The sequence below is a fragment of the Enhydra lutris genome, unplaced genomic scaffold, assembly GCF_002288905.1.
Source record: "Enhydra lutris kenyoni isolate GAN:26980312 unplaced genomic scaffold, ASM228890v2 scaffoldscaffold34, whole genome shotgun sequence".
In the NCBI taxonomy this organism is placed as follows: Eukaryota; Metazoa; Chordata; class Mammalia; order Carnivora; family Mustelidae; genus Enhydra; species Enhydra lutris.
This window is the reverse complement of record NW_019154118.1, coordinates 29,038,297-29,064,399: the sequence shown is the minus strand read 5'-3', so window position 1 is coordinate 29,064,399 and position 26,103 is coordinate 29,038,297. Positions and strand designations below refer to the sequence as shown.

General features: G+C 39.6%; 1 protein-coding gene across 3 annotated transcripts; it reads right to left on the bottom strand.

Moving 5' to 3' along the window:
• On the bottom strand, positions 1-26,103 carry LOC111153951 (defective in cullin neddylation 1 domain containing 5). 3 transcript variants are annotated; one of them, XM_022513298.1, is made up of 8 exons: positions 25,697-26,103; positions 23,604-23,695; positions 18,559-18,629; positions 18,060-18,151; positions 4,152-4,260; positions 3,963-4,067; positions 2,048-2,150; positions 1-339 (listed from the first exon to the last, which is right to left on the bottom strand). In XM_022513298.1, the coding sequence occupies exons 1-8, from the start codon at positions 25,780-25,782 to the stop codon at positions 284-286; spliced, it is 714 nt and encodes a 237-aa protein (XP_022369006.1). In that variant the 5' UTR covers positions 25,783-26,103; the 3' UTR covers positions 1-283. The 3 variants fall into 3 exon arrangements, with proteins under 3 accessions (XP_022369006.1, XP_022369007.1, XP_022369008.1); XM_022513299.1 differs by lacking the exon at positions 23,604-23,695 and having other exon boundaries at positions 25,697-25,748; XM_022513300.1 differs by lacking the exons at positions 18,060-18,151; positions 25,697-26,103 and having other exon boundaries at positions 23,604-23,839.

Here is a 26,103-nt window from a genome sequence, read left to right as displayed (position 1 = left end):
TTCACTTTAAGGCCTTTGTCACAAATCTGAATCTTTATTTTTCTGAAATAAGTGTTATAAACATAACTCAAAACAAAAGCTTCAATATTCAGTCTCAGAAGAGGTGTGGCTCAATGCCCATCACATGTAACAAGAAAACTTCCTTTAAAAAAAAGGAAAAAAAAAGTACTATGAGAAGTCTTTCATATGAATGAAAATGCACCCTTTAGATTTTTTCCTCATCTTGTTAGCCTGTGTACACATGGATGCCGAAAGGTTTGCATTTTCTTCACATTAGTTCTTGCTATGATGTTTGACGGATTTTTTGCCACTCAACAAATTCATCGAGAAGAACAGGCCCTAGAAATAAAGAAACAATTCTTGTTAGAATTGAGTGAACTTATCCCTCCAACTATAGGACACCCTGTCCACAAGCCCTGTGCCAGTGTTGAGAATGGACCCTCTGCCGCCGCCGGGGTTCTGCTCCCCATTCCGCTGCTGGACTCCCCAGAGCTTGCTTCCCCAGCCTCTTCTTTCCAGACAGAAGGGACTTCCCACCATGGGTATTTGCTGCAACTTTCTTTGCAAGGTTCCGGTGTTCGAAGAACTCTCCAATAACTAAGTCAAGATTCACCTCTCCCTTTCTCTACGTGTTCATAGCATCCTGCTATTTAGTTACTAAGGAACACTGAAAGTGTTTAACATAGTATTTCCAGGTTCCCTCACTATGAAATGTGTAAGCTTGGTGAAGGGGTGGCCGGTAACAGGCCCCAGTATGATCTAAACATGCAGCAGGTGTCTAATCAACAGCTGGCCTAAGAGCGACTCTACAAAGACATTTGTATAAGGCGGGGCGGGGGGTGGGGTACAAACTCATTTCCTGACAGAAGCCAGGTAGGCAGTTTAAATGACCTCACTGTTATCTCTTTTTTTAAATAGAGGAAAACTCACTGCCAGGAAAAAAAAAAATTGCTAGCTCTATTTTCCTCAAAACACACAACGTTCTGGTGGTCTCTCTTTTTCTGATTTCACAGACACACTTCTCTACTCTAAGACCAGCAGCAGGCAAGCCCGGCTAGATACGGCCGCTGAAAAGCAAGCTGGCCTTTGGCATAAGCTGCGGGCCAGCAAAGCGGGAAGCAAGTGTAACACGGGCTCCCACTCGGCTTCACTCACTAATTCCAGGTACAGTTTTGTCAGATTTTCTGATTTTTCAAACAAATCTGGAAGCTTTGTTTTTATGCAAAAACTCGTAACTTAAAGGTTGCCTCAAACACACACACAATATGCACATCTGCAGGCCACAGATAGTCCTTGGGCCGCCGACTTACTGCTGCCAAGGTACGGTCTCTAAAAAGATTATTGCTACACATTCTGTAGGGAGAGGTCACTACACACACGCACATGCGCGTGTGCGCTGAGAAATAAAGTTGCCCCTTCTCTAAGTAGTCCACATCTCAACTGATGTTTATAGGAATGCATCTCACCACACAACTTCCCAACAGTAACACAACGCGTGCAACCGAACTGGAGGTGGAAACGGAAGACATCTTGCACTGTCACAGAGAACACGGCCTACCTAACTGATCATTACCTCACACATCTGCTAAGGCACTGACAGTTAACAGCTGAGACATGCTGTCCTTTCCACTGAAGAATATTGACAAATAACTTGAATGACTGAAAAATTGCATTTCTTTTTAAGAGACTTTGAGAGAGAGCAAGCATAAGACAGAGCAAGAGCAAGTGGAGGGGGAAGGGTTACGGGAGAGGGAGAGAATCTCAAGCAGACTCCCCACTGAACACGGAGGCCAAGATCATGACCTGAGCTGAAATCAAAGAGTCGGACACTTTGACCGACTGGGCTGCCCAGGCGCCCCTGCTTGTAATACACTGCTCAGTCGAAGCTCTTGGTCTACATTCTACACCTGCCTTCCCCACCCTTTCCGTATGATTAAATAATAAAAGTTACTGCTAGAAAATCTAAATCCTTTATAGCAATGCTACACAAATGTATATTCTCATCTAAGGCTGTAAGAATTTTATTTTTGTAGGAAAACATACTTACAAGCACCATCTTCATCATAGTTACTAAGATCGGCATGGACAGTTCTGCTGAATTCTAATACGTTGTACCACTGATCTTTGTTCATAACACGATACTTTGATTGCTGTAGAAAATGATGTAAATATTTTGAATACAGAACAAGCATTATTTATTAGGAACTGACTTCGATAAATCTAGTTATAACATTTTTTGTGATTTGGTCTTTTTCTTAAAACACTTACTCCTTTTTAAATTATGCGTGCTTCTAAGACAAATCTCAGGGACATTTACATGTTAACATTACCCAAGTGACGTTTTCTTTTATCTTTCCTTCATTCTAGAGAAATAACAGGAGCATCGAGTAAGTGTAAAACTCGAGTCTGCTTAGGAACATACTTTGGAACCACACTGAGCTCAAGATTGACAGCCACTGTGCCCCTCCTGCTGCCTCCCACAACACCCGTCTTCACTGAGGTTCACTGTTCAGCCACATGTTGAAGTTGGCATCTTTGCAGGCAGTGCAAAGAGTACTGGCTTCGGTTCTAACCCCACTTCTCCACTTACTTGGGTGACCCTGGGAGCATTACTTAACGACAGAGCCCACTTATTCATTTGCTGAAGGGGAATAAGACGTAACTCAAAACAGTGTTACAAAGAACTAAAGAAGCACTGCAGGCCGAACACCGTCCGCATAACGAGTACTGAAGATTTTATTTATTTAGTTGTCAGAGAAAGAGAGAGCATAAGCAGGGAAGAAGCAGAGGCAGAGGGAGAGGTAGGCTCCCCACTGTGCAAGGAGCTGGATGTAGGATTCAATCCCAGAACCCTGGGACCATGACATGAGCCAAAGGGAAAAGCTTAACCAACTGAGCCACCCAGACACCCCGTATCATTGCTTCTTATCAGAAGCTTTACACAAAATTATTCTGAGGAATTTGCTATGATAATCAGCTTTATGAAAAATCAAAGCAAAAACAAAAAGCATCTGTACTCAAGAAATGGTGAGCAAGCCATACTAAAAAACCCTAAAGTTGAAGATACAAAAACACGTAGAAAACCAAAGAAAGCAATGGAAAGAAGAAAAGTATTCTCAGAACCACTGCTGGCAATGGGTGCTATGTTAAACCTTCTAAAAGAAAATTTTCTCCATGAACTCAGCGTACATCACTCACTCATCAGTACACTGAAGTACAGGATTACAGCCATTCTCATATTTGTGAACATAAAATATTTTAATTCTAATTATTTGGATTGAACCTAAGTGAAAAATAAAGTCTTATTATTACTACAACCGGTTCCCTTATGTAGATTTCAGCCTAAGATCTTATATTAAAGAAACCTGATGGGATTGCCCGGGTGGCTGAGTTGGTTAAGAATCTGCCTTCCACTCATGTCATGATCCTAGGATCCTGGGATCAAGTCCAGCAGCATCAGGCTCCTTGCTCAGCATGGAGTCTGCTTCTCCCTCAGCCTGCCACTCCCCATGCTTGTGCACTCTATCTCTGACAAATAAATAAATAAAATCTTAAAAAAAAAAAAAAAAAACCGATTTAGAAGCTTGGTATTTGTATACCAGCATCAAATCTCTTCTGCCAAAAGCCCAAGAAACCAATTCTGCAAAAAGCACACTTTTGCTAAAATGTATTTCTTGAAGGTTACTTTTTTTATGAGAGGGATGCAGGGCTGGAATACAAGTATCTCATGTACAGACTGTATTAATGAACATGAACTTGTGTCTAAAAATGACAACGTATATGTACACACTTTAATGGAAACTTTTTACTACTTAAGCAGATTTTTTTAAAAGCATAAGTATTTAAAAATCTGTTTTTCCTCCATCAAAGGTGTATTTTCAATCAGATTAAGCTTTAAAATAAAAATTACAATTTAATATTCATTAGGTTAATATTTTCCAAAAAATAAAGAACATACATACCTCCAGGTACTGGTAAAATACTGAGAACAACGGCCATGTCCTTCCAAGCAGAAGAGCTAGCATAGACTTTGCGGTATCAATATCAAGGCTTCTCTGATCTTTATCCTAAAACATAAGGAAAAACTCTCCTGAGTGTGGTTTTAAGATTAAAAAAATGTTAAAATTACAAAACATGGAAATTCCACCTACCCTTGCAAAATCAAAGGCATATCTGTAGATATTCTTAAACGAAGAAATATCATTCAACTGTGAGCGCAAAAAGTCAAATTTGTTCTGTAACTTTTCTGTGCAGTCACACCTTAAATTAAAAAAGCCAAATACATTACATAATCCAGAAAATTAAATAAAAGTATCTTTAGGGGGTTGGAAGAAATGCATTAAGAGAAAAGTGAGCGCATTTATGAAATTAACCTACGTTTAAAATTCTGATTCACAAATGTAGAATTACTAACAAACTTGTTGCCCTGTATGTGCCAGTGGAATAAAAAAAAACAAAAAGGAAAAAACGAGAAAATGTGACAATCAGTGAAAGTTCAGTTCAATGACTTTCCTTTAAAAAAATACAACTCAAAAACTCCAGTAAAATCACAAGTCTCTCTTAAGAAGAGGTGTATTAGAACGTGCTTTCACCACTTGTGAGGTTCAAAAGATGGCAGAACAAAGGAAATGAATCTGGCCTCTGTCACATTTTTCACTGGAAAGTTCTCACGCACCAGCTTGGTGAAAAGAGATCAGCCATGAGTGGTTTTAAAAGTTTAGGAATATAACACAGAGAAAATTAACACATTATATTAGTGCTTCAGTCATAAATTCAGATTCCTTCATTTTTAGTGACAAAAATCAAAGCAAATAGTGGCAGCACCTGACCTCAAATAAGGTACGTAGGCAGAAGAGTGCAAACAAGTTTCCATGTTATTTCTAAAGATCAGACATGAAACATAAAAAGGCCAACGGAATGTCCAAAGACCTTCACTGGTGTCCTGTCTCACTGGGCTGAGACATGCTCCATGGCTGAGGAAGAAGCAGCGCAGAGGCTGCCTTTCACGGATGGCGCACAGCGCATCTCATCGCTGTGGAGCTCGAGCTCTAGCTCACCGACCCCGCCCAGGTGCTGCAGCTGTGCTCTAACTCACAGTACTGCCTCTACCTGCAAGGTGTTCCCACCAAGTTTCACAAAATACCACTCACCGACACCTAACTCACATTTTGCCGTGGCTGACAGATCGGACTCCCTTCCACTGAATTAGTGTGCCATCTACTGTGCCCCACAGTCTCCCACTCAAAACTGAGTTTTAGTACTCATCATGTAGCGGACACCTAGCATTCTCAGATTTAACAAAGACCTTCACTATTCTAAATTGACAGTGTGACATGTGACTCATAATTTTATTAACGTGTAAATATTTTGGATACATTTCTAATGTTGATTAAACCTTGCATTCCTGGAATAAGCCAAACTGGGTAATTTACCTATTTCATACATTGCTAGATGTTTTGGCTATATTCATAAAACAGACGGGCTTGTCAATTTCACTCTTTCACACTCAACTAATTTTGATAACAAGCTCATAGCAGAAGCCCCAGAAAACCTAAATGACAATTATTACCCCCACCGCCCCCCCTTTTTTTTTTGTTTTCTGAAAAAGTGTACTGAATACTAGACTTAGCATTTATCCAAAATCAGCTGAAAAACCACCTGGGTCTTTTCACTGAAGGAAGGAATTTTTAACAACTCAATCACCGTTTTTAATGATTATAGGATCATTCAGATTTTCTACTTCTTTTTGAATCAACTGATCATTGACAAAGTTTTTTGATAATTTATTTCACATATAATTTTATTTACAGATGACTAAATTTATAACATTTTCTAATATGCATTACTATTTATTTTTGCTTTTTTGTTTTTCTTAATCATCTTGCCAGAACTTCCTAATTTTCTCAGTTGCAGCTTTGCTTTCTTACTAATGTCTGTACATCTTTCATCTCTTTTTCTTCAGGTTGATTCCTTCTCTAACTTCTTAAATTAGATTGGTTCTAGATTGAAGGCTTCTTTCTCTTTTAAAGTACAATTAAGGCTACAGACTTTCCTCTAAGTACAATTGTAGCTTTGGCCACAGTTCTGATGGATACTACTACTTCACCCACTTGTAAATGTGCCTCAACAAGATGGTTCCAGAGGACTGGAAGGGTGGGAGGCTTACCAGGTTTAAGAGAGACTGAGAGGAAGGGGCTGGAGAAAATAAGTAAAGGTGACCCTCAAACAATAGATTTCTGAACCGTGCGGGTCCACTTACACGTGGAATCTGTTTAAGAACACATTCTTTTCTCTACTCCTCTAGTTTACTTTATTGCAAGAATATAGTATATCACACCTTTAACATAAAAAGTATGTGCTATTTGACTGCTTATGTTATGGCTGAGGCTTCCAATCAACTTCCAACAGCCAGAAGGCTATTAGTCAGTGAAGTTTCAGGGAAGTCACAGGATGTGTCTCTGTGCAGGAACTCCCACGCCTGCTAACAGTGATGAGGACTTCCCTCCAAGTTCTGCCAAGGTGGTGTCAGAGGCAACTAGCTAAAACAGAATGTTTATGTAAGATCCAGAGTTTTAGAACATAATACTCAAAATTTCCAGGTTTCAATAAAAATTCTCCCCACCGTTCAAGGGTCAACTGTATAGAAAAATGCTGCCAAAGAACTCGGTTCTAAAAGGGAGCAGAGAAAAGTAACACTTTACTAGTGTGGGATGGAGGGGGACAGATGGTTTGCTTTCTTTTTTTTTTTTTAATTAGACAAATAACTTCTGCTTTCAGGAAGATGAAGTAAATGTAGTTTCTCCCTATGTCTCCTGCTAATTCAACTAAAAGCCCTGGACATTAGCTATACAACTGGAAGCATCTGAGAGACTCTGAGGAACAACACAGTGGTGCGTTTCCTGGGTTTTCTTTTGCCCTACCTATCCCAGACCTGGAGATGAAGGAGTCAGCAAACCAGAATGTCAGTGGAGTAGACAAAAACAAAAAAAACCAACAAAAACCTGCTCTCCTTCCCACAAAAATCAAGCAGCCGAGGAAGAAAGAAAACTTTTAGAAAAACACTCTTCTTTATTTAACCACCACAGAAAAAACTGGCTCCGTGCCCACCCGCATCAGCAGAGCCTGGAGGAGGACCTCAACAGTCCACCGTCACTAGCACGCAGGGGGACCTCTCACCTCCCACACTATCCGTGGAAGCCACAAAAAAGCATGAACTTCCACTCCAGCAAGTAGTAAGGAGCAGTGCCTGGGGGCAGCGTCAGCGGAGGCCTCGTGGGGGCTGCCAACAGCAATGAGGAAGTCCCTCCTCCTTCTGAGGTGGTGCTAGGGAAAGGTAGCTAAAATAGAAGGTTTAAATAAGATCCGGAGTTTCATAACATAATCCTCAGTATTTTCAGGTTCCAGTAAAAAAAGCACTTGTCATACCAACAACCAAGATGTCAAGCAGAATGTAAAAAGAGAGCCAATATGTGCAAATACTGAAATGGCAAGAAATGTTTAAAATGATCTGATGCAGATTTTTAAAGGAGCCATTTTGAAACTGCTTCAAGAAGCAATTATGGACAAAATGAAACAAATGAAAAGATAGAAAGTCTCAGCGAAGAAACAGAAAGTCCAAGAAAAGAAATCTAACATAAAAAAGAACCAAATGGAAATTTCTGAACTGCAAAATACAGGCAGACTTAAAGCTTAAGGTATCAAAAATTTTATCAAATGTAAGTGGTCTACATATATCAATCAGAAGACAGAGGTTGAAAAGAGTGGATCAAAAAGACCTACAAAACCAAAATGACCCAAGGATATGCTATCCAGAAGAAAAAGATTTCAAATATAATACAGGCAGATTGAAAGTAAAAGAATGAAAAGTGACACATCATAGAAACATTAAGAAAGGAAGGGCAGCTTTATTATTATCAGCTAATGTAGATTTCAGAGCAGAGAAAATGATCAGAACAGAGAGGAACATTACAATAAAGGTCGATCCAGAGGTGCCTGCGTGGCCTAGTGAGTTAAGTATCAGCCTTCGGCTCAGGTCATGATCTAGAGTTCTGGGATTGAGCCCCACCGTAGGGCTCCTTGCTCAGTGGGGAGCCTGCTTCTTCTTCTCCCTCTGCCTGCTGCTCCCCCTGCTTGTGCTGCCTCTCTCTCTGTCAAATAAATAAGTAAAATCTTAAAACAAAGCAAAACAAAAAAAAGTCGATCCACCAAGAAGATGTAACAAATGTGTGTGCACCAAGCAAAAGAACTGCAAAATATGTGAAGCAAAAACTTCTAGAAAAGGAGAAATAAACAAATATACAATTACTGTTAGAAATTTCAACATTCCTCTGTGAACAATGGATAGAACTAGACACAACACTGGCAAACAAAGAACTAGACACAACACTGGCAAACAAAGAATTCAACACCATCAACCAACAAGATCTAATGGACACTATTTGAACATGACACTGAATGACAAAAAAATATGTGTTCTTTTCAAGCGTCCACACAACATAAACCAAGAGGCACCACAGTCTGAGCCATTAAGAAAACCCTGACAAATACAAAAGAACTGAAATCACACAGGGTATGTTCTCTGACTACAATGAAAGCAAACTAGAACCAGCGGAAGATAACTACAAAATCTCCCAACACTTAGACACTAAACAGACTCCTGAATAATCCAGGGGTGAGAGCAAGTCTCGATAGAAACCAAAAACTACACTGAACTGCACGCACACAGGAACACAAGTCAAGTTTCCCGAGACAAACAGCACTACTGAGGGGAAATTCACACAACTAAATGCAATTAGAAAAGAGGAAGCAAATCTCAATCCGTAATCTGAGCTCCTGCCTTCAGAACCTAGAAAACGAAGAGCAAAGTAAACCTAAAGCAAGAAGGAGAAAGTCAATTAAGAGCAGAAACCAGTAAGACTGAAAACAGAAAAGAGAAATATCAATGAAACAAAGAGCGGATTCTTCAGAAAAGAGTCAATGAAAAGGACAAGTCTCTAGCAGGAATGACAAAGGAAAAAAAATACAAAAATCACCACCGTCAGGAATGAAACAAAAGGTGCCATCATAGACCTATAGATATCAAAAGCATATAAATTTGGCCACTTAGACGAAATGGACCAGTTCTGAATGTAACACATTAACAACACAAAATAAATAATCTGATAAAATGATTTGAAATAAATAGTAATTTGAGTGGCCCTTTAACCACTAAAAAACAAATTCAAAATTTCAAAACTTCTAAAAAAGAAATCTGTAGATTCAGGCAGTTTCAATGGAAAATGGTACCAATCTCTGAAGGCCAATTCTATGCTATACCTTCCAAAAAATATAAGGAAAAACTCTCCAATTCCTTTTATAAAGCCAGATTTACCTTGACATCAAAACCAGTTACAGGCAGTATGAAAAAAAAAAAAAAAATCACAAGAAAAAAATTGTAACTATGTATGAAGATGGATGTTAATTAGACTTACTGTGATCATTTCCCAACATACACAAATACTGACTACATTATGTAATACACCCGAAATGAACAATGTTATGTCAATTATACCCCAAGAAATAGATAAGAAAAAGACAATAATAGACCAATATCTCTCATGAATCCTTAACGAAATATTAACAAAAAGAATTCAGCAGTATATAAAAACGGTTATATACCACAACCACATGGGATTCACTCCAGGTATGCAAATGGACTCAATATTCAAAAACCAAAATATTATCACATTAACAGTCTAAAAAAAGAAAAGCTGCATGATTAGATGATTTAATGCACAGAGGGTATTTAAAATATTTCACATGCATTCATGTGAAAACTCACAGGAAGACACGGAGAGGAGAACTCCCTCAGCCTGACTTAGAGCAACAACCGATAGCTGCCACACTTCACAGTAAGGAGACTGAATGCAGGCCCTGGGCTGGTGAGCCAGGAGGGGACGTCCGCTCTCACCAGGCACATTCATCAGCACAGTGGTAGAAGTGCCAGCCAATGCGATATGTCAAGGAAAGGAAATAAAGGACATACAAGACTGGAAAAGAAAGAAAATGGTCTCTGTTTCCCTATTTTATGTTATAATCATATGACATGACAACCCAAGGATGACATACATACACAAAAACTTACAGTGAGTTCGGCAAGGCCACAGGATACAAGACAACCACACAAAAATCAACTGTATTAGTAATGAATATATGGATGCTCAATTAAAAATACAATGCTATTTACAGTGGCTGAAAATAAAAACTGAAACATTTATGTGTAATTCTAACAAAACATACAGAATTTGTATGTATGCTGAAAACTACACACAAATGATGAAAGAAATTAAACACCAAAAAGAGACATATCTATCTTGCATGTATTTGAAGACCCAAAATAGTATAGATGTCAATTCTCCCCATATTCTTTACACAGTTTAACCAAAATCACAGTTAAGATTTTTTTGTAGGTAAAAGGAAGATCATTCTAAAATTTTAGGAAAAGCAAAGAAATTGGAAGAGCTGAAACAATTCTGAAAAAAAGATCAATCATCTCAGGGTCCTGGGATTGAGCCCCTTGTCGAGCTCTGCACTCAGTGCAGAGTCTGATTGAGATTCTCTCTGTCCCTCTCCCTCTGACCTTCCCTCTGCTTGTGCTCTCTCTCTAAACAAATAAATAAAAAATCTTTTTTTTTTAAAGATTCTATTTATTTATTTGAGAGAGAGAGAGAGAGATCACAAGCAGGCAGAGAGAGAGGGGGAAGCAGGCTCCCTGCTGAGGAGAGAGCCTGATGTGGGGCTCGATCCCAGGATCCTGAGATCATGACCTGAGCCGAAGGCAGAGGCTTTAACCCACTGAGCCACCCAGGCGCCCCAAAACAAATAAATAAAACCTTTAAAAAAAAAAAAAAAAAAAAGGAAAGAAACGAAATCAATCAGTTACATGGTTCCAGACTTCATATACAGCAGCTGTCACCTAGACTGTGTGGTGCGGCAGGAGGTTAACACACAGATCCAAAGAACAGAGAACCCAGAGACAGACCCACACACAAGTATGTCCAACTGCTAAAGGACAAAGGTACAAAAGCAATTTAATAGAGGAAAGACCTTTTTCAACAAATGGAAATGTGGAGCAAGTGGAATTCTGTAGGCAAAGAACAAACAAAAACCCATCTCACATCTTTTAAAGAAATGAACTCAAAATTCATCACTAATTTAAAGGTAAAATATAAAAATATAAACACTTCCAGGAAAAAAAAACATAAAATTCTCAGGATGTAGGGAAAGAATTCTTGGACTTGACACCAAAAGCACAATTCACAAAAGGAAAAACTGATCAACTGAAAATCATCGAAATTAAAAACTTTTGCTCTAAGTCCTCATAAGAAGATGAAAAAAATAAGCTACAGAGTGGGAGAAGATATCTGCAGACCATGTACTCAATGAGGACTTCCACCTAAAATGTACAGAAAACTCACAGTGAAAAAATGTTTATCTACTATGGCCCTCAGCCTCTTAACTATTTTCCTCAGATACTCTAGGTCACCAATTCCTATTTCATCTGCATCCACCTCCTTTGTAATTCGCCCACGGAGTTCTAAATCTCGAGTATTTTTCACTTTCAGAGATTTAATTACGCATCCGAAATCTGATCATCTGACACAATTCTTTCTTTCTTTAAATATAATGTATTTTTATTTCATGCTGACATTACAATTCAAAATACTACCGTTTAAGGGTCTAATTCTGAAGTTTAAGATCTGTTTCCCAACATGCTTAGTGATTTTTGATTGTTAGTTAATGAACACTGAACCTTTTTCTGCAGAAATTGAGGCTTCTGCTTAAAATGTCTTCCTATACAGAAGAATGGCTTCCACTATACACAAGACTACTTAGCTGGGACATTTGTAAAGATTTTTGGCCTGTCATACCAATAATGAATTCCAGCTTTCATCTGCCTGACGAAGAATTTTTTTTACAAGAATTCTCTTGGGGATAAGCCCTTCACTGTATGTAGAAGCAAGCCCACGCATTCGTATCTCCATCTACTGGGTAGGTGTGATATCCATGACTTAATTTGAGAATTCTGATCAGATTCTCACCCTACTCAGGCCTTGCAATTTTGTCTCTTACTTGCTAGATGCACCACTGGTTAATGGCCAGACCCTAGGTGACTAGGAATAGGCAGGCAACCTTAAAGTAAATGCCTGCTCCACAGATCCCTATGGCATTACCAGCTCTTGTTATTTCCGGTCTCTAATTATCTTCCTTAATTTATAGTCAAGTCCAGGCATGCTCTTTAAAAGATGCTTTTACATTTTATCCAGCATTTAAGTGTTTTACATGATAAATGATTTCTTCGCACATTTAGTCTACCATATGGCCCGAAAAAGGAATCAAAATCTGGGTAAGTTAACTGTCCAATTTGTCTGGGGCCTAGTTCCTATATACGAATGAGTATATAATATATTTCATGCAGAAACAAGAAAAGTTTATTCTTACTACTTACTAAAAACATATAACATACAATTTCATTAAGTGGCTTTTATCAGCACAAATATTCTCCATTATATGAAAAATAAAGCTTTAATGGCGTCGAAAATTTAGTTAACTTCTACCAGAGGGATATACAAAAGAAACAAATTCTCTGATTACACACACCTATAATGGTGCTTGGCAATTGGGCCGTCTTTGGCATCCCCGGAATGATCAGCTGATGATGTTCGGGAGTACGACATTTTAGGGAGCTTCTTACGTGTACTACCTTCCTCATACACCTATCTTAAGTAGAGGCCTCATCTTCTCAATCTTTGTAGCTTTCTGAAGAAGTGTTTTTCACATATTTTTAGTAATGTGATTCACATTTTCTCACAAAATCTCATTCAGAATCTTAATATACTTGAGACTCAGGAAGGCAAACATGACAGAGGCTGCTTCCCTATGTTCAGAAGTTCCTTCTCCTACTGCCCCCAGAGTTTGAAATCATTCTTCAGGGCCTGGCATAGGAAAGCATTCCAAAATTATTTGTTAAACAGAAGTATGAATACCAAAAAGAAGCCACAAAGTAAAAAAATTTTAAAGGCACAATGTATGTATTTATTTGATTATAAAAAGTTTCAAAGTCCCTCCCTGGGGAAAGGTTAGAGGAAACTGTAGTTCCAACAAAATCATCAAGTGTAGAAGTGGTGACTTACAAGTTACCAAGGAGACAGGAATCCAAGAAATCACAATCTTTCCCAATACTTTACATCCCGCAGGTACACAGAGCAGCGATATTATTTAGGCTACGATCTCAATAAGCTTAAGACAGAAAGTGAAAAGCTAAGCTTCCAGTCAAACCGAGAGACCAGGTGCAATTCCAACCTCTCCCTCGGCAGAAGTTGTGGTTTCCCTGCGGCTTCGGGCACGTCACTGACCCCTCGTTTTAACGGGATAGGAACAGGAACAGACAGCCGTGCGGTAAGGAATACACAGGCCCCGTGATCACGACAGTTCTCCGCGAGAGACGCCCCTTCTCAGGCCCGTGGCTCACAATCACCTGCACCCTGCCGCTCTGCGCGAACTACCTCACACCACTCCCACCGCCTACCTCAGTCTTGAGCAAAGAAAGAATCTCACAGAACACAAACAACTGATGTTTTCTTCTTGAAGAGTGAAAGAAACAAGAGAGCAAACTTTCGTGGTCAGTACTCACAGCACAGAAACTGAAGGCCTGGCAAAGCCGGGAGCGTACCCAAGCGGTCACGGACCCTTTACAACTCTCACAGTTAACCTAGCCCAAGAGAGACTCGGAGATTAGCATGTCCATACCTCGTACCTCGGAAAGATTAGAAAGAACGTTTCCCTTGAAGTAAAAAGAAACGCACACTTCACTAGTACATCACAGAAAGCAAGAGAGTTTCTAAATAACAACTAAACAAAACCCCACGGATTTTAGGGACACTGGCACCAAAGGATGCCATTCCCCAAGGCGACTGGTTAGAATGAGTAGAAACGAGTTTAAATCTCAACATTAGGACTTAGACATTAATTTCCTGAGTATTGCTAAATATTTGATTAATGGGAGGCTTTTAAATTTCTGCTTCTAATTTAAAGACCTCCAAAATGAGAAGAAATCACCATTTACATATTAGATCCACGTGAGAGTCTCTTCTTTAGAGAAGTCCCAAATAAGCATGCTGTGACACTGATACACAACAGAAAAATTTTACTCACGAAGTTCTATATCTAGAACTTTCTCTGAATGAGGTCTACTGACCAAAACGGTACATCCGTGGGGGTATTTGGAAATGTGGAGGGGGCCTTTAAAACTGTCATGGAGAGCACAGCAGAAGAATGCTAATGGCAATTAGTAGTTGGGCCCCAAATGCTACATAAATGACCGTCACACACAACACACACCACAGCACCCTGTCCACCTCACTCTTCCATCCTCACCAAAAAGTCAGATAAATGCTCCCCATTCCTTTCTTACCTAAATCCAGTCGAGCCAGATCCTGCCTTGGATCTCCACAGTCCGCAGCTCACTACAGAGACTAGAGGGCGGACAACCAGTCACGCAGCACAGGCAGCGTAGTTGCTGCCACTCCGGGCAGGTGCCTACCTCCCGCCGCATCTGCTCATGATCGTGATCAAGGACAGTCCTTTCAGGGTTCTACACTGTCTTCTCTACCAACATGGTGTCTCACCCTTGTTCCAACCCCTCTCTCAGCTAGCAGATGTGAGAAAAGCTCTCTGCTCTGGCCAGTGAGCACCCTTGGACTCCAGCAGGCACGGATGCAAGGAAGAGCCGCGCTGTGTATAGCAGCACAGGTGCGTCGTCATGGGGACGGGGCCAGATTTCATAAAGCTCTCGCAAGAGTCTGTGACCATCAGACATGAAAACAACGGCTCTGTTGCAAACTATCTGCTCTCTGATGACTTCCCACGGTCTGTAACATAGGGCTGAAGCTCTGTCCACATTATTCCCGCCATCTGGAATTCAAACCTATTCTGTCGATTTTCTTTACGTACCTTTGGATTAGAACCAACCAGACTACTTCTTCACACACACACACATACACACACACACACATGTTCCTTTCCTAAGGCTCTGCTCATGACTTCTCTTCAGCAGTAACATTTCCTATATCCTTCACCATCAAAATCCTACCCATGCTTCAAGGCCCAGTTCATCAAAGGATCCCTGCGTACAGCCTCTCCCATCTCACGCAGCCTCAGTTAATCTCATCAGCGGCTGTGCTTCCACACTCTAGCGCCTGTCTTGTTCCCCTGGACGTGGGGTGGCAGCATCCCAGGGCCCTCCCTGCCCTCTCAGCGTGCTCAGCAGAGGGCAGAACCAGCCTTCTGTGTCACTGTGGTAACAGGTAAGCGGCAAAGCACCCGACAGAGCACAGGAGTGCAGCGTACGGGTCTACAGATCAAATCCCATCTGAGGGGCAATGTGGCAGTTACCGAACAACGATGGCAACTAGAGAGTAACGTCCCTGCGAAGGAAGTGGCAACTCTGTCCTCCCATACCGAGGAAATGGCTACTGGAGGCTACTTCTACACAAACTCACACCCACAAATTCTTCCACACGAAACAGAAAGGCAATTTACATACACAAAGTCGGTATGAATTAACAGCCTGAAAATAAATGAAGGTACAGAAGTATTCTACACAATGACAGATTTTAATCAATCGCAGTTGTTACAGTCTACAATCCTCGAGCACATCTAGGTTTTAGCTACCAGGCTGTTTCTATTCCTCAACAGAGCCCTATTAAAGTTTTCTAAGGGTTAAAATAATTAATTTGAAACAACTGAAAACTACATTAAGCCAATTTAGGGACCAACACATAACTATGCCCAAGTTAAAGCAAATCCTACGACTATGAAAAATCTACAAAGGAAATCAAGTCTGTGAAGTTTTACACTTTATGACTATACGTATTAAATAAAACCAAGTACACTAGGAAACTACAAAATCAAAAATTAAGACTTCTACAGATTCTTTTGTTTCTTCTGCTTTCAATTTTATACTACTATAGTCTTTGCAAGTTTTTTTTACAAGAAAATTCAGGGAGTAACAAGACTTGGCTAACTGACAAGAGATGCTCTGTACTTCACATAGCAATCTAGATTGTGGGTAAAAAAAAAACAACTATTTTCCCAGTCAACAACACTTGCCAAATTTGAGCAGCCACAAGGCTTCACAGCATGGAGTAAAGCAGAGGGGCAGGGGATAATAAATGAGTGAAACATTTATTGACCTCAGGGTCAATTTTAAATGTTCAATAACTACCTTTATGTTGTGTAGCTTGTGAACTTCCTACAGAAAAGATGTGTGAATAAAAAATAATATGTTCAAGGGTTAAGTCAATTTCTATTCTTGTAATGAAAGCCATATGCTAATTATTCTAATTATTAGAAATGATTTGTGTTTCCACATTTCTGTCATACAAAGACTCTTTATATTACATCAAGTTATGCAAAAACAAATAATAAGAACGTTTTGGTTTAAAAGTACATGAACACTTGTTAGCTGGGATGTTCAAAAAAGCAATATACAAAAAAATTCAGTGGGAGTAGTACAAAAAGCAATTATAGTGCCAAATAAAATGTCTTACAATCAATAAGCAATGTCACAACTGATACAAGTTCCAATAAAACAGACAAAAACTATATGAAAACTAGTTATATTCTTTGCATACTTGTCTGTATATTTTATCTTTTCTAAAAAGCTAACTCAAGGTTAGATATTTCCAAAGAATTTCAGAATCAACATCATTTGAATTTGGTATGTTATGACACCTTAGATGAATGAGAGGATTCAAGCCTGGTTGTAAATACTGTGATTCAAAAACATTCAAAACACATATACAGAAAGATAATGCAACAGGAAGTACAGTATGCTAGACTGGTAATCTGGAAATTTAAATTCTAGGTCCTAGCTGGGCCACTAAACAGCTACATAAACCTTGGCAAACATTTTGTTCACCTCTCCAAGTCTGACTCCTTATGTCACGTATAAATAATTAAAATGACAGGGTTGATTTTATGTTCTATTTTAGAAGCTATAATTTGGCTCATATAAGCAAAGGTTTTTACATAAATATATAAGAAATATCTACATGTTAATACTGGTTAAAAAGGACAATTACAAAGCATGTAATGCTTAACATTCAAATATAAAAATTCAGTTCCATTTGAACAGATACACTTAAAAAAATAACTGAGGTATTCTGAAATTTAAGGACACGCAAATAAGTAATAATGAATAAATTGTTAATAAAAGCATAACCACAACAGGAAACCACATGGCTAATTAACCCCCAACTTTTGGTTCAAAAGTATTGTAAATTAATGCTTCCTCTATTTTAGAATGTTGGTAATTAGTAACATCCTGCATGAATATTAGGAACATGACATAATTTAAAAATAACCCATAATTACTAACTGATTTTGAAACTAAGCACACTTTAGTCTGGAAGGTTGAAATCACATGATTTTTATACAGAAGCAATTCTGAAACCTCAAGAAAGAGTTCGAAGGCAGCATTTGAAAGTGTGTAACTGGAACGTGGCTGGGGCTACAGGGAAGCCTCACAACTTTTCACTTATCTTTTTGTCAGATTAATTTAGCAGAAAGAAATAATACAAGTGCCACATAACTCTATCTTCAAGTATTTTTTCAAAATCAGGCATAAAACTGCAGAGGAGAAGAGGCCCCAGAGCTTAGGACCGCCCCAAGAACAGACTCCTGACCAGCAGAACTCTGTATTCAGAGAAGGAAATCCCTGACTGCTCAAACAATCTGTGCGTAAATAACTTTGATCACAAACCTCTAATTCACCCACCAAGAGTTAATGATTTTAATAAGACTGTACTGAGGTTCTCAGAGAGTATGAAAAATGGGGTAACGGTTCATTTTGTTAAGACCACAATATAAAATTTTGTCAATCCCTAACTGATTGTTACACATTAAACCAATTTGATTCCTTTAAGGTGAAACCTTACTTCTAAAAGTTATGAAGCACAAAATATCAATTAAGATCTTCAAATAGGCCATCAAATTTGTTTTTTAAAAAAATGTCTTACTGTAATGAAGTCATCCCCTTTAACCATTCTTCCTTGGTAAAAAATCCCATGCTTTCAGCCTCCAATTTCCACGCTAAAACTAACATAATAATCTGGAAAGAACAGAACATAAAGGATAGGGGAAAAGTCAGCACAGAGATAATCATGTCTATATTTATCATGGAGAGCATTTTTATACAACTATTTCCATCCTTCAACTATTAAAGAGTATGAACTCTGGAATTATTAACTCCAAAGAAACTTAGATGGGCCAATTTCTTAAAAGTACAAAGTTCTAACAGTTTCTCAAGGTAGAATCTCTATTACAAATGACATTTCTTATCACAGAAGAGAACATGTGCCCAACTTGAATTGATTAAAAATACTAAAAATGACAATCTACAGCATTAAACATGAAGAAACAAAATCTTGATATAAAATTAAAGTGTCCCAAATTTTAGAAATTTACAAATATTCTATACCCCACTTGTATTCCATTCTACTTAGAAATAAAACATACATTTTCAGGTTCAACACCAATGTCTTCACAAAATTTTTCCATTCCTTCTGGCCCTACAACTTCATCAGGACCTTCAAAGACAAAAATAATTTATATATTTTATTGTTATAATTTCATATCAACATAAAACATAAGCCATTGTACTAAAGGCATCTACGAATACATATAACTTTTTTTGTAAATAACAAAATTTGAATTTTGACAGATCTTTGATAAAGTATAAATATTTGCTATACAATTTAAAATGTAGAATTTTTGAAATAGTCTTTAAACTTTTTTAAACTTTCATTACAAAATGAAATTTAGGGGGAAAATGAAGTAGTATTACTATCGGTCATTTATTTGTATAGTAACTTGAACCTATCCATTAAAAAAAAAAAAAATTACTGAAAGCCTTCTCTGAAGAAAAATTTTGACAATGCGTAAGTCTAAAGAACCATAAGAAATTTTACTAGAATGTGCAGGACCAGCCCACAATTCAAGACAGTTAAAAGAGAATACCTGTTTTCTTAACTAAAACATAAGGTCATTTATTACCTTTTGAAATACAATCAAATAAAATTTAATACTATAAAAACATACACACATTTTGAAAATAATTACTTAGGAAAATACTACTTTCCTTATCATCTTGGATCTAAATACACAGCAAAGCAATAACTATGCCACCTTAATAGAGAAAAAAAAGTTTAATCCCTCAATTAGCTTATGTCTATCACTTGTCCAAAAATTAATGATACTTCGCTTGGATCTTAATTTTCTCCCTTAGCAGCACCAGATATAAATCAGTACACCAACTCTCCTATTTCTTTATGTTACCAGATTCCAAAAAGATCATGATTACATGGTCTTTCGTAGCTTGCTAAGATTACAACAAATCTGTGACAACATGAACGGACCCAGAGAGCATTGTGCTAAGGGAAACAAGTCGGAGAGGGGCAGATAACATATGATGTAACTTGTATGTGAAATCTACAAACAAACAAGGAAAAAAACCCAAACACATAAATATAGAGCACAGATTAGTGGTTGCCAGAGGCAGGGATGGGGGGGTGGGAAAAATGGGTGAAGGTACTCAAAAGGTACAAACCTCTAGTTCTAAAATGGGGGGGGTGGGAAAAATGGGTGAAGGTACTCAAAAGGTACAAACCTCTAGTTCTAAAATGGATCAATCCTGGGATGTAATGTACAGCCTGAGGACTAACTACAGTTAATATACTGCAAGTTGCTCAGAGTAGATGTTAAAAGTTCTCATCACCAAGAAAAAAAATTTGCAACTACGTATGGGGATAGATGTTAACTAGACTTATGGTGATCATTCTGCAACGTATACACATGTTGAATTACGATGTTGTACATCGGAAACTAATGTCGTATATGAATTAAGATGGAAACAGTTAATTAAAATAATTATGAAATGATAGAAATATGTTATCACATTTGATTTTTGAAAACATAGTCTTGAAATATTAAAGTGGCCCCAAAGACCCCTGTCTTCCTTTCTTAAGGACTTAGAGAAATCCTGCAGCTTTACTCTTCATGGACTAGACCACGGCTACTCGTTGATGGCGCTGTCCACCACCCTCATTAGTTCACAACATGGAGCTAGCACCATGGTTTTGTCTTCACAGAAGAGTAGAGCCATCCAGTATGTGGGCCAATACATTCCTGCTGTTTCAGGTGAGATCCAGGCTGACTAGATGATGTTACAACATGGTCTGAAACCAAAACCCTTAATTTTCTGGTTTAAATAAGAACTGCGGTTATTCATGCAGTGAGGTGTTAAAAGGTGACATGGATGGTAATTACAGGACACCTTCACTTCCTAATATGTATTTGGAGGATTTTTTTATGAGAATGTGTTAATTATGTAATTTTAAAAACATACATATACAATAAAGCTATTAAAAACATAATATGCATCCTTACATATGGTTTGGTGGAAGTAAAAATTAGATAAAAAATTTAACATGACAAAAACATATTATAAATTTTTACTATGAAAAAGAAAACTGACCTGCCCTCAAAGTTGCCACCATTAGTAATCAGAAGAAAAAGCTCAAGAGTTGCGTCAAGAAGTATCAGTTAACTACTGTAAAAGACAGCCTCCCTAGAAACTGCAGGGCTAGTTGGTGGTGAACAGTGGATGAGAATCAAATTAAATTTTGTTACAGGGAGATAGATAAGACATACACAAGACCCTTCTGTAAATGTTAAGTGACTTTTCCAAACCAATGCAAATAACTACAAATCTAACGCTAAAACAAGGCCAGTACCAATGTTCTTTTCCTGGACTGCCCCGTGTTAGTTGTACTCACTGAAATACATCTTCCAATGAATCTACTCTGCAGCTGAATTTAACTCTTTCAGGCAAAAAAGAAGTTCCAAAGCTACAGGAATGATTTAGTTCACTCTACCAGCAGGTAGAACTTTATTAGAAGTTAGCAATTCTATCCTGCATTTGGGGTTCTTTGTAAGGTTTTAAAAGTGCCTTTTCACTTTCCATGCTTTTGTTCAGTAATAGGACCCCTGTACGCTAATGTTTGCTAATGTAATTATTACTCGAGATGAGAGGTCTTTTGAAAGAGCAAAACCATCAGGCTTAACATCACCTATGATATCATACTAACAAAATTAATGTAAAATATTTTTTAAAGTAAAAAAAAATCAATTTTCTTTTTTTTTATAACCATAAAATGTTGCCAGCGATATCTGCACAGTCTAAAACCACGCCAGCCATAGCAGACGCTCAGGAAAAAAAAAACTGTGCTCCATGGATGACACAGCACCTTCCGCATGAGCTACACAGGAGCTATCCTGCTAATCCTGGGACAGAACTGTCAGAATCTACAACCCATAAATCTAATGCTGTAATGCTATTACTGTGTTAGTAAGAGCTTCTGACTACTTCCAGGTACTGCACAGAGTGCTGTACAGGTATTATTTCCAGTAGGCACAACGGCCATCTCTATTTTAATAAGGGAGAACCCCATTTAAGACAACGGTGACTGTTTATTTGGTAAAAGACTGGTTCTTCCTTGTCAGTTAGGTCTCTGTCCAAAGTAATGTCCAGAGATGCCTTCCCTAATCACCCTCCTTGAAAGTTATCCAAACTTTCTACTTTCTATCCCTACACCTGCCATATTTTTAGCTTTACAATGCTCCAAGAACTAGAACTGCTTTGCCTACTTAGCTATTTACTGTCTTTCCCACTAGAAAGCAAGTCCTTGAGGGCAGGGATCTTGTCTAACTTGTTCACTACGACATCCCTGGCACTTAACAGTGCCTGACGCACAGCGAATGCTCAATAAATATTTACTAAATCATTCAATAAATGACATAATATAAATTACCCTCAAGTGCATTTACTAATATTTTTTTGTATAAGGAAAATTAGTTGCCATGTACATATTTTAAAAAGGAAATTATAAGATTGTAATTAAAAGCACAGGCTCTCTAATCAGAATGACCAAGCTCTGAATCCTGGCTTTTGTCACTGTATGACCTTGGGCAAATTACTCAATCTAAACCTTGGTTTTCTCATCTATAAGAAGAAATAACAACACTTACCTAACAGAATGATCGTAAGGAAACATTATATAATTAGGCACGATTTTTGAAATAAAGACAGCAACTATTATGCTGACTACTACAAAAATGCTAGAATCGCAAATAAATGTTGAGCTAATTAGAATATTATGCTACCCAGGAAAGTCACAAGGAGAGGAAATACAAATAAGTGTGAAAGGAAAAAAAAAAAGGCACTAAATTGTGGTATCTCTTTATAAGTGAAATAAGATGAGTGGCCTTTTGATTCTGTATCGTGAATTTCAGTAAAACTGGCATTTTGAATAATGGGTCAACATTTAAATGGAGGTCAGTAAGAAATGAATTCCTTTCATTTAATTTGGGTTAGACATTGTCTTGGGAGGCCAGTAATAGCAGTTTTTCTGGACTAGAAAAAGTTCTGTTACTAAACAATTTTTAAATTATACTTTGGGGATCCCTCAGTTGGTTCAACAGTGAAGCTGCTGTCCCCTATCAATAGTCTTACTTTCCACAGTTAGCCTAAACTTACACCGAAAGTTCACAGGCCTCCCCAGCACAAGAGATGAGCATACATATAATACACTGTTTTAATAATACATTGTTTTATGTTAAATGCTGAGAATGATAGCAATAAAAGGAGGACGAAGCGATAAAACCATTAACTCCCTAAGACCAAAACTATTCTGAGAAAAAAATGTTTTCACACATGCTTATACAAAAATTAGTAATACGTGGGAAACAAGTTGCTTCTTCATGCCCGTGGTTAACTGGGACGTCTCCTCCGGGGCTATTTCACCCCAGGCTACAGCTCCACCCCAGGCCCGAGCTGCCAGCACTGAGAGGATTTCGCTTCAGTTGGCTCCTTCCAGAAGCCCTTCCCTGATACTCCCAAGGCTGGGTGACATGTTCCTCTGAACTACTGCAGGACATCTTCCCAATACAGCATTTATCACACTGTATTAGTATCAGTCTGTTTACTTTCTGATGTATTACCACATTTCTAGAAGCACTGAAGGGGGCTCACCAGCAATGGTTAAGGGGCAAATGTGTTGTGTAATGACAGATCTGAATCTTAAATTATACTATGGCTCCCCCAAAGTTTCAGAAAATGTCAGTTTGGGTTCAGAAAATTTTGAATATGGAAAAGAAAAGAACTATATAAAGCATAAAATGTTTTATTACATACTTTGTTTCCAGAATATTAAGTCTACTTTAGCTAGCGAACATAAACCAAAAAATATGTCTCTTTACAAACTGTATCAAGAGTAAGTGAGTTTCACTCCTCCCACTAAATATATACTGAATCACATAACTAAAGAAAATCATCCTGACGTGACAGCAAATTCTTAGTCTACCCATCGTCCTCAGTCGTGACCCGCATCCCAGGACATCGCACTAACACAAAGCAGGCCTGCAATAAATGATCTGTTAAATAAATGAACCAAAAAAAATTGTTAAAGCATGTGACTGATATCTTCTTACATTAATTTCATTACCTGCATACTCATAAAACCAAGCCAGGCACTTCTTGCTTGAAAAATGTTCCTCTCCACTTATTAGTCTAGCAGGGGGTTGGGATCTGCAATAGCTTAGAAAACACACAAATGCCTAAGAATTTTATCAAATCTCAACTTTCAGTGAAAAGCTAAGTTCAATATGAACTACTTCAATGCAAAGTAAACAAAGCACTTTTTTTTACAGCTGGTGTTATAGGAAAAAATCGGGAGTTTTTTAGTATTTGCAATTTGAAACAGTAGAGTATACGTAAAATTTTCTTGCTAACAAAACCCAAATGCTACTTTGCTCACTATCAAAATCCAGAATATCAGCTAAAGTCATTTCCCCAGATTTCAAATGACCACGTGGAAGCTCAACCTAATGGTGTCCAGGCAAGACTGGTAGTTGGGAAAGTATTAATCTTTATAGCAGTTCTCCTGCTGACTTGTATGGAAATTCAATTCGTGTATGATACACGTAACTAGAAAGCAAAATCTTATAAAGTATATTTTGATACTTAATGCATCAATATTTTAAGAAAAATCATATACTAACAGTTGTTTATTTATCATCTGTTAAATAGATATTTAAAGACAGAAGATGATTTAGGACCCAAAAGTATATTAAATTCCACAGATTAAAAACAAAGGTAACTGTAAATATGAAAACAATTGTAAAAATAGTTGGGCCAAAGCCATTTAATTCCAAAGCCTTTCTCTTCCCCCAAATCATTAAAGGTTGGCAAGTTCATAAATGGCCTTTAGGATTTAATGAACTTTAAGGAGCTCAGAGAGTTACACCACCACAGGGACCTAGAAAGGCTACAACCCCCACTACTGAGGAATGTCATAAATAAGGCTATGCCGTGTTTAACGTCTTAAATTGGCAGAGCAAAGTATTACCCGACTTTTAACACTGACTGCTCGGCTACTGTAATGCGCGTCATTTAAGTAACTGTTCTGTTATGCACTTAAGATGGCTACAGTTAGAATAGTAAGAAACTCATGTGTTCGATAACACCATGAGCTGCTGGAGTGGCGGCGACACGTTCTAGTGTGAGTTACCTAGATGTGCAAGAAAACCTCATCGTGTCACACTGACAGCTCCCGAATATCCTCGGCGGTTCCGCCAGGCAGGAAGGTAAGGCGCGACGAAGGGAGCCGGCTCCCTCACGCTGACGCCGCTCTCTGGAAGCAGAGCTGTCAGGACCTGTCCTCGCCGCTGACTACAGTCCTGCCTTAATGGCAGCATCTGGAGTTGTTACATCAAGTGCCAACCAGAGACCCAGTCAAACACCCAGTGAGGTTCAGAAAGAGCCACTTCTCACACCTAAACTGCAATGACTTTGCGCAGCACACAACGTTGCCGTGATGCCTCGTGACACGCTACAGTGGGATCAGAGAGCTCTAATTACAGCTCTGCTCCGTCTTCTGTCCTCTCCAAGAGGACACTGAGCAAACGAAGCCCCGGTTTATTAATATTGATGCCGAGAGCGAACAGCATTTCGACTGCTAGAAACCAAAACCGCAAGCGCGGCCCTTCCAGCTCTGCACGGAGGGACTGCGCGCAGGTGGAGGCACTATCCTTCCAGAAAGGGGCTTCCTTCCCGCTGGGATTTCCCGGCTTAGACCCCTCCAGAGGCTCCATTTCGGGGCCACTTACAGCACAGCGAGCTTTCCTTCCCACCCCGGCAGCTGTCAGGTGGACCTTCCCCAAGCTCCGCTCCCTTCCTCGCACGCTAGATTCTAGAAGTGACCCTTCCGCGGACCTGGACTCACTTGCAGGTCTGGACGAAGTCGGGGCGGGGACGCAGGGAGCAGGGGGCGAGGGCGCCGCTGCCGCGCGCAGTCCCGTCTCCCCACCCTCCCGGGCACGCAGAGCCAAAGGTGAGGCGGCTCCCGCGGCGCCTCCCCGGGCGCACACGCCGAGCACGAGGTGCAGTCGGGCACCGAGCCTCGAGGGGTCCTGCGCCCAGCAGCCGGCTCTCTCGGCAGGGGCTCGCCTCCGCAGCCCGAGCCCCGGAGCCCCGGCCCGCCTGCTGCTCCTCTCGCCGCCCCGCGAAGGAGGGAAGAAGGAAGGGGGGAGGCGATACCTGGAGATTTTACACTTCTTGAGGCCTCCGTCTTCCGCCACTGCCGCTGCCACCCCAGGGGATTTTCTCTTCTTCTTCACCGGCATCTTCCGCCCTCCCCGGCAGGGCGGCCAGGGGAGCCGGGGCAGGGGGTCGCGGTCCGCCGGAGACGCCTCAGTGCTGGTAGCCGGCTCCCAGACACAGCAGCAAGCGGAGGAGCAGAGGCGCCAGCCCGCGGCAGAGCGGCCCAGCCCGGCCGCAGCCCGCGCCCGGGTCTCCGCCCGTCCGCCCTGCTCGCGGTCGGGGGCACTCCTCGCCGGTGGACACTGCGGCTGGCTCGCACCGGGAAGAGAGAACGCGGACAGCGCGGCACCACCACCACTCACACACTCCGGGAGCGAGAGGCTCGCTCTGACCCGGATGTGGAC